The following is a 9,647-nucleotide window of genomic DNA, read 5'->3' as shown; positions in this document are numbered from 1 at the left end:
CACAAATATGAATAGTAATCAGAATCGCTAAATTCTAGTCGTCGGCTGAATTGTATCTTCAAACATTTCCTGATTTAGAGGATGGGGATTTTGAATAGAACCCTGATATGCACTATGTGACTCATAGCCCTTGTCCTCCCCAATAAACTTCTTCTTATGCTCGCGCAGAGTATGCACATGCACAAAAGGCCTTTTGAAGTGATAATGGAAAATGGCCACCCTACTTCAGTAGATTGATAGTAGCATGCATTTAGTCAAACGTAAAGAGATGGTAGTTCCTTCCTGTCTTGAGTTCTGTTGTGTGCTTTTGGGGTGAAAAACGGAGTTCTTCCCAGATAAACGCATCTTAATGAGAAGAAATAAAAGAAACAGATAAAATACCATTTACATTTTTTCTTGTCGAGTCAAATGAAAAACAGAATGCTTAGTGTTCAAAACAGTAGTTTATTATAAATCAAAAGAGGTCAGGAACCCCCATGGATGAATACGGGTCAAAAACATGTCCCTCACATCAGAGAGGAAAAGAGAGCACAAAAACACAAGCAGCATAAAAATCATTTGGACCAGGCACTGTCTTTTTAAGGGGGCGGGGTTCAAGTTTAGCAGCCCGAGATCTGGCCACAGATGCTGATGCCCAGGATGTTCAGGATTCCGATGCCGGTGCAGCCGCTGCGATCCACAAACAGGTTGGTGCCTTGAATAGAAGAAGAGGCAGTGGCCATTACAAACAGGGTACGTGACTTCAGCATGACTTGAGAATGCACACTGAAAGGGTGTGGTTATCTTTCTCTCCATTTACCACTCCTACCATTCCATCACGAGTTCAAATATCTGTCTGTGCAAGTGTGGTCCAGATAATAATGAGCTGCTTCTTTTGTTATATATGAGACATTCAGTGATGTAAGGAAACAGATATATATGACATCACTAAATAAATTGAGAACATCCTGATAGGTCTAATGCATTTTAAAGACATCTAATTGGAGGTTGAGGACTCGCAATAGGCATGGGTGGCATCACAGTAAGATTCCAGAGCATTCCGCTAGGCTGGAAAACATTCCAATACACTTGGGGGACCTCATAATGGGTTTTAGAGATGCCACACCATGTTTTGATGTCATCCCAATTGTTTTATATGGTCTTGAAATTGGGTTACTGAGGATTTATGTGAACAACATAGGATTTCATAATCATACATGTTTTGAGGACCTCCCAGTTGGATTTCGGGACCTCCCAATCTGCTGTAGGACATTTTTTAGCACTTGATGGATTGGACACTCCATCACAAACACAGTGGATGTCCCATCCTCCATATTAGAAGTGCATTATAGCATCTGGAACTTGTAATTCGGTGGATGAGATATCCATCATGATTTGACAAAGTATCTCTTCCACTACACTCTAAATAAGGCTCTTCATTCTTATATAATGTTTCCTATCACACTTTTCCCATTCTATGATCCTGTAAATAACTGGTGTCACTGCTAAGCAATATAATGACATAAAACGTTGAGTTGGCCTTGCAGTGATTGAAGCGTGTTCACCTCAGATGACAGCCTATGTCAACATTGAGCATTTAACTAAATGAGCAATCTTGAGAACGTTGCTATCCCACTGTGTTTCAGACATCCCATTACGTTTACGGACACCCAACTAGGATTTAAGTACATACCAAAAGGGTTTCAGGGCATCAGAGTAGTTTAAAAAAAAATCCAATAGCTAACCCAACAGACTTTGTAGACCGCTAAACAGTGTATAGTTTTGCAGCCCTCACAATAGCTATTGAACTTATCATGATAGGTCTAGATAACAGTACATGTTTTGCTGATGTAGATGCATCCAAATAGTGAATATTGGATTACGTTATGATTTCTTTAACTATATCTCTCTTTCATTTGAAAATATGTATAGGTATTTTTTTATATTATTTGAAATATTTTCAAATAAAACATAGTAAAAAGATGTACGGATCTAAATGGGCCTATTAATGGCATATTAGGTGTACATTGGGTGTCTTTCAGGATACATGCAGATTAAGATAAATGGAAGAATATATCCAGACCCCTGCAATTAAAGGGGCCATTTAGTGAATGATGCCACATTAGGTTTTGCGACCCAGCCAGAGGTCATCCAAAAGGGACATTCTAGATTATTTTCGGTGATTGATTGCTGATGATGTAAAACTGGGTAAGAGGACATGATTATACTTTTCAACGGATTGGCCCTTTAAAATATGAAAAGAAAATAACTAAAGGCTTTCCCTTACCTTGGATCTCCTGGGCGTAGTAGGTAGGCACTCCTTTGCACAGGGCCTCGACGTGCTTCCCGAACTGAGCGACATTCTTGATTTTGTTCTGTGCGACGGTGTAAGTCAGCTCACGTGGGGGAGGAACACCGGTAGCAGGCTAAGTGAAAAGCGAAAAAAGAAGCTCAATTTAAAAGAAGTACAAGAACTTTCCTGTATAGTTTGAAAAAACGCAGTAGGCTTCTAGATGGGAATCATACAGGACAGACCCAGTTCGTTGTCAGTACTATAGACTATACCATGGCCAGTGTGAGATTGGTGCACTTGTGTTCAGCCTGAGAAGTGAGCACTGGTGGGCACTCTAAGATGCCCAGACTGGTTGGCACTGGTGTTCAGCAGGCTGGGCTGGCCATACTGCTATTCTATATTATCCCAGTGGACTACAGAATATCTATCTGCTTTAGAAACAACAGCCATGACCAGTTATGCCCCCATGCCCCTTTTCTAGTAGGCTCCCTGCAACGAGACAGGATTCAATATTTTTTGCCAGGGCTGATTCTAGTTTCCGACCTTGGTAGGCCAGGTGAAACATTCATACTAGGGGACACTCTAAGATGCTGGCACTGGTGGGCAGTGAGGGAAGCTCACATTGGTGGAAAAGACATTAGATCCCAATGTGTCCAATCCAGCGATTTTATCAAGCACAACAACTGCAGTTTATTTTCTCCTCATCACCTAGAGCCTTTTCAGATCCCAGAAATTGCCATACAAGAAAACTCATGTAAATGCAAGATCGTTTAATCTCTTATGAGACATCTCTGCTTTTTTTTCCTGCAAACTCTTTACGCCATATTTAGGTATTTGTAACCGGACAGGGCTTGCCCTGCAGCTACTAATACTTTGTATCTCCTACAGGAAGGTCTGAGAGGGTCCCTTGTTCAAGGGTCCTACTGCCTCCTCCACGCTCCCATCAGTACCTTTTTGTCGTGGGACACGGTTCCGAGTTGAGCCAGGGTTGGCACGACAGCTTTGTTCATCCTTGACACCACGCACGCCCTCTTGTGGAACAGCCTGGCTGCAAACAGGCCCTTGAAAACACAGCAGGAAATGGGTTAGAACGTGCCAAGATCCGTACACTTTTCAGACAGTGAACTCTCTATCCACACTGGCCAGAAATACTTACAGACTTGGAAGGGCTGCTTAGAGGTCACTCAATATTTACTCTGCTCCCTTATGGTGACTGTCCTTTCTATTGCTAAAGATAGGTATGCAGTGTGTTGTGTAAAATACTACGAGTAGTTGAGATCTTTGATTTCAAGAGGATGTACTTATAAATGCTTTTATTAGATGTACATAATTATTAAAACTTTGATGTGGTGCTAATTCGACAGTAATGACAATATAGATTATTAAAATCTCACCTAGGCCCTCATAAGGAGTTCACTGGATATATACGCGGTACCCAGGGTTTGTGATTCCGTCCAGTGTCCCTGTCCTTAAATCCACCCATTGAAAGTTACACCACCAGAATGGGAATGGCTGGGAGGACCCTGGAATAGTAGGCAAACATATGTATCTTTTGCTATTCTGCTGATATTTACCAGCTCCTCTGAGCATCTGGTTAATGTCAGGAGGGAAGCTAGTGAGGGGGGTAGAGAATCGGGGGTAGAAACGGTGTACATGGCCTTACCAGAGTGTGGCCTTGGTGTGGGAGTTATATCTACCCCCTCCCCCCCCCACCGGGTAGTACTGAGTACTCTAGGGGCACCCATATGCCATACTCGTAATGGAACCTTGGTGGTTCTTAATCTATTGTCCTCCAAAGGGTGAAAGGCTATGTCAGCCCTGCCAGCAATAGGATCGTGGAACTGCTGGTGCATTAAAACAATACACAATGGTTGCTAAACGGATGGATACCAAGGTACATACTCCCTAAATTACATGACTAAGCTTCAAGAGTTTATAAACATACTTCATGGATAGGCATATGTTTTCGATATGGTTATATATGCTTACATACCTGTGGTATTGGTAGATGTTCATGAATTGGTATTGAGGCATGGGCAAAAATAATTTTGTTTGCAAAATTTTGTGAAGTTTTATTCCACATGAAAAGTATTTTTTGCAAAACTAAACCTACAGAAAAAATCTTGGGTAAAACATTTTTAAAAAGGGAGGGATTTTGCTGAAATTTGGTGCAGCAGAAACGACTTTTATAAATGTATTTTATCACAATTAAATGTTTAAAATTCACAACGCTCACGGAGTTTTCAAAGTTTAACAAAAATTATTTGTGATGTTTGTGAAAACAATCTGCACAAGAGACAGGCGATTTTGAAGTTTCTGATAAGGGCTGGACTTGAAAGAAGAGAGGGCACAATGGGTGCCACTCAGCTAGTGCCAGGTTTACAGAAACCTCATGAACTTTTTTACAGAGCTTTCTTTTTGAATTTTTTTTTATGTTCCTTGGCTTTTCCTGGAACATTAGTGTGCTCTCAAAGGGTTTGAGGTAATGAATGACTCTGTGCAGTACATCCTTATATGGATTGATGCTTCCTCAATGAACATGTGCAATATTGTCTGAATGGATGTTGGAGCACAGATATACTCACTCTGTTGTAGTCCCAGACAGAGTTCCAGGAGTGCCACCCATTGTAGTTGTTAATGTTGGCGATGTTGTCATGGTTATCAATATTCACTGTCTGGTGGGAGTCCCCTCCGACGTTTCCTTGGTTGGATACATTGATGTCCTGGTGAAAGTCATAGAAATAGTTGGTTCTACTTCTACATTTATATAATAATTGATAAAAAATACATTATCTAACCTATCATTACTGTTGAAGATTAAAAAATTGTGCTGAATGACCGATTGTTTCAATGAATAAGCATATCTTACTCCTGGAAATTTATAAGCAAGCTACACCTAAATTATGATTAAGATACATCTCACAGAAACATCTTATGAATCCAGCCCTTTGTGTTGAGATGCATGTATTAAGGAAAACCATGTTGAATAAAACAGAGCCATGAATCCCCAGTTTCTAAGCATCATGTATTGATCATTCTGTCTCCCATCTTGTCAGTTGCGTTAGATTCTTCTTACCAACTACATTTGCGTCTTTATATCATCCAGCAATGGAGTAGCTTGGCATATTGGCCTTTGTACTCAGCAATAACGTTCAGGTAGGCACAGTGGAGTCACTATATTGCAGTTTTGGGTGGAAGTGAAACCTTGCCACCCCCCCCCCCCCCTTAATACTCTGGCGCTGGAAATCCAAGACATGGAGCTGGTACCTTCCACATGAACAACTGTGCTATTGATATTATATTAACGCTTAATATTAGGGCGTTATTTTCAATCTGAGGCTCTGCAAAAATCTATGCAGATGCTTTTTGTTCCTTTTTTATCATTGTGCTCATTAGACGACAAGTGACGGTATCTTGCTTGCAATTTGCCTTCTGATTTTCCCTCAATCACTGATGGATGGTAAAATAGAATGAAAAAATCAAAATGAAAAATGGGTGATAAAACACATTTGTGCACACTATGTTTAGTTTTTAAAAAATATATTAAAGTCTAAGGCCCATATTTATACTTTTTTAGCGCCGCATTTACGTCGTTTTTTGACCCAAAAGCGGCGCTAACTTACAAAATACAATTGTATTTTGTAAGTTTGCGCTGATTTTGCGTCAAAAACCGACGCAAATGCGGAGCTAAAAAAGTATAAATATGGGCCTAAATCTGTTGTAAAATCTGCGTGACAGCGTGGCATAAATGTTGTCGAGCCGCGTGGTGGCCTCCCTGGTGTTCTCCGTTGTGCAGATGATGCTAAGACCACACCATAATACTTAACACCAGAAAGAGTCTGATCCGTCTAAACCCATATCCCCCGTAACACCATGCAGGCAGATACTGCTCGAAGCTTATCAGAATATCAATTAGGTTCTTATAGCTCTTTTTGATCTAAAACGTCTGGACAAAGTGCAAAATGTTAATATTAGATAGAGAAAATGTATACTAATTTGGCCAAGGATAAAGGAAATGAGCATCCCACATATATGTTGACCGTGATTGGCTGATGCAGTGAGCTATAATTTAGACACAGCAAGTGAAAATATTGAAAAAACACTCACATCATTAGCAAGGGACTGAGTAAGGAAGGCTCCCAAAAGGGCAGCGGCCAGCACCTGAAATTAGATGGAGATAGTGGTAATACCAGCTGTAAACACAGCTGCTCACTACATAGCACGTCAGACATAACTCCAAAATGGAAACAACCAATTTACAGTACCTTTTAATAAAATTATAAGCACATCATATTGGGTGAATTACAATTTGCCACACAGTTAAAAAATAAACTTGCCCTGGAACATTCAAAGGCAGAAACATGTAACAAAATTAAGGTACTTTGAAGAGCTTCAGTGAAACCAAAACATCATGATGTAAGTGGAAACTGAGCAACATTGGCTTCTTAAATTAATAGGAATAACTCCATTAAGAACTGAACAGTGTCAGCTGGCTGAATAAACACTCTAGGAAGAAATTGCAAATTTAAAGGCTACAACTGCCACAAGTGACCTTATTGAAAGCACATACCTGTGATACACCTGCTTTATCTGAGTGTGACCACATTCTCTGTTGATGTCTTAAAAACTACTTAGGTTCATTTACATATTGTGTTCTACGTAGACATTTCCAGGCTATTTTGAGGTTCATGTTTAAATAAATATAAAATATATTGAGCTCTCGCCCCTCCTCCCCAAATCCACACCTTGTTCCTAATGTCGGGCATCAGATATAGAGGATTTTAGTTTATCAAATGTATAAAACTTTACTTTTAATTTATGAAGCGTGGCCTGTCAGTGTCTCCCTCCTTAATGCATAGCCCTGACTCATTAAACCTTTCTACCATCCACAGCCAAAGGCTGCCATTTTCAAAACACGGCTTTTAAAATGTTTTCAGGAAATAGATGGCAGAAAGGCTTAGTTTTTTTTATGGAGGTAGATTGGTAAATCTGAAATTTGTTCACCGGCGTAATATAAACAAAACAGGCATTTTAAATGTGATGGGATAGAGCAGCAAACGCTGTCGAGTGCCAGCTGTACCTATTATGCAGATGCTTTACTAGAGTTTCCCTTATGGCCCTCAGTGAGGCCATGTTCATCCTATGAGCAGAGTGCCTGAGCTGGAAGAACGCACCGACTGCGTGTCCTGGATCCCACAAAAGACAGCATATATACTATGGAGTTCATCACAAGCGATACAGGCAACAGACAGGCTCAGAACATAGGGCCAGATGTATCATTTTATCCAATAGAGATTACCTAATTGCGATTTTTTTCAAATCGCTACTAAGTAATCGCTAATGGAATGCATGAAACTCCAGGAGTTTCATACTGCGATACTCAAGGGCTCGCAAATGGACCTACCTCATTAATATTCATGAGGTAGGTCGCAATTTGCGAGTCATTGCGAATGGCTGCAATCACAGGGATGGTGGCCTGCTGGGCTCAGCAGCCCACCATGTCTGTGATTGCTTTTCAATAAAGCAATCTTTTCTTTTATTTAAATGCAGCCGGTTTTACTTAATGGAAATCGGGATGCATTTAAAAATGAAAAATGAAAAGTTTTCTTTTCATTTTTTCAGAGTAGGCAGGGGTCCGTGGGACCACTGCCTGCTCTTAAAAAACTTTTTCGCATTGGAGTAGGTGGTAACTGCGATTGTTTTGCGATCACATTCACAGTCACAAAACAATCATACATACATCTACGATTTGGTATTAGGAAGGGACGCCCTTGGCACACCCCTTCCTAATACCAAATCGGTATGTAGTCACAAATCCAATTTGCGATTCGGTAACAAGTTACCAAATCGCAAATTGGACTTGTTACATACCAAAACACATTTTTGCGATCGCAAACGGCCCAACTGCCCATAGCTTCCTTTGGCCACAAATCATATTTTACATAAACTTAAAACCTTATGTGGAACCCTACTTCTGAAGCCCAACCAGCCAAGACTCGTGTGTCACAGAAGACAGCTGTGCATGCTTCAATGTAACCCTAAATGAAGTTTTCATTATTCTTAGATTCCTAACTAAAGGGTCACTTGTTCATTTGGGAGAAAAAAACTGCAAGGCAGAGTGACAGCCCCGTGGTCCTTGAACAGTTCTAAACGCAATGGCTGAACCCAAGGACCATCGCTACCCATTATATTTTTTTGAATTATGTAAACAATAGCTCAAGCTGCCTAAAATTTTTATATATGACAGAGTTGTTTGCCAGTTAAAGTGCAAAATTTGAAAACCACAGACCCTATCAGAACAACAACATGCATATTCCAGACTACATTCAATAATTCTCACTCAAGCCAAAAATTACATGATTTGCACACAAAAACACTTAAGATGAAACTCATGTATCCAGACCAGTGCATAATTTGTGCTTGTTGTTTCCGATGCGGGCACCAGCACTAATTTTTGACGGCCGAAACTTATTTTCTGCCTCAAGCATTTCCTGAGAGCAAAAGACACATATAGGAAAGACGAAAAACAGAAAAAAACGAAAAAGCATCACAATGGGAGAAAGCTGCAAGAGTGAGCTGAAGGAGTGGGAGCGGCTGTAAATGGATTGAAGAGGCCCAAAATGGCTTCAGGATCACGTTCGCACGTTTAATTGCAGCAGCCGCATGTTTAAAAGGGGGGCTTTGGGCACCAGCACCTTTTTATTTACAAATTGAGCACTGATCTAGACACCTTAAAGGTGTCACATCTCTGTAAGCCCAATTAGCATATTGGGCTTTAACATTGAAAGTAAATGCTATTTGACAGTATTGCACACATTTACACATAATTTGGCATTGGGTAAATTTGAGCAAATGTACACCTAATTTGAAATTGGGTACATTTGTCTCAAAAATGTCTTGGATTATTCAAATGAAGAGGCAAAAAGTCATACTTACGAGTGTCTTCATTGTGTGTCCTGAAGTGTGGAGCTAGACTGATTCCTGTCAGTAGCACCCCTTTATATATGTGAACTCTCATAGCAGGTGTGCCCAGCTGGGAGGCTGCCACTGTGACCAGCCCTGGAATTCCTCCATATCAAACTTACATGCTACAGTATGGAGATTAGTTTATCTCTTTTCAGCATTAAGCCAAATTAGTCATCTGGTTTCCGTCTGATAGGTAATCACTGATTAAAGCTGCTCTCTATTTGGTCTTGAATAGTGACTCTCTAGCGGTTGAGTCAGATTGGTTTTCTCGCTCCGATACAGAACCCCGTGGTTGGGTATATAGAATGACAGAGTTAGCTGGAGTACTGTAAATCCACAACAAAGAAGGGAGGATAAAAGTATTGTACTAAGTGCAACAAATGGTCCAGTTTTCGTCTATGTCAAGTTA

The 9,647-nt window shown here is 40.4% G+C and overlaps 1 protein-coding gene across 1 annotated transcript; it reads right to left on the bottom strand.

Moving 5' to 3' along the window:
* Nucleotides 1–493: 493 nt before the first annotated feature.
* Nucleotides 494–9,233, bottom strand: LOC138266657 (gastrokine-1-like). Its single transcript, XM_069215465.1, has 6 exons — nt 9,209–9,233; nt 6,380–6,433; nt 4,858–4,995; nt 3,223–3,333; nt 2,267–2,405; nt 494–694 (listed from the first exon to the last, which is right to left on the bottom strand). The coding sequence occupies exons 1-6, from the start codon at nt 9,218–9,220 to the stop codon at nt 600–602; spliced, it is 549 nt and encodes a 182-aa protein (XP_069071566.1). The 5' UTR covers nt 9,221–9,233; the 3' UTR covers nt 494–599.
* Nucleotides 9,234–9,647: the final 414 nt, after the last annotated feature.

Source organism: Pleurodeles waltl, chromosome 11, assembly GCF_031143425.1.
Source record: "Pleurodeles waltl isolate 20211129_DDA chromosome 11, aPleWal1.hap1.20221129, whole genome shotgun sequence".
Classification (NCBI taxonomy): Eukaryota; Metazoa; Chordata; class Amphibia; order Caudata; family Salamandridae; genus Pleurodeles; species Pleurodeles waltl.
Note: the sequence above shows the minus strand (reverse complement) of the source record. Positions and strands in the feature narration are given on the sequence as shown.

Coding starts and splice junctions, on each gene's coding strand:
- LOC138266657 (XM_069215465.1), bottom strand. Junction 4,996..6,379: donor CTCAGTCCCTTGCTAATGAT/GTGAGTGTTTTT, acceptor GACTTTCACCAG/GACATCAATGTATCCAACCA. Junction 3,334..4,857: donor CTGTCTGGGACTACAACAGA/GTGAGTATATCT, acceptor TGTGTTTTCAAG/GGCCTGTTTGCAGCCAGGCT.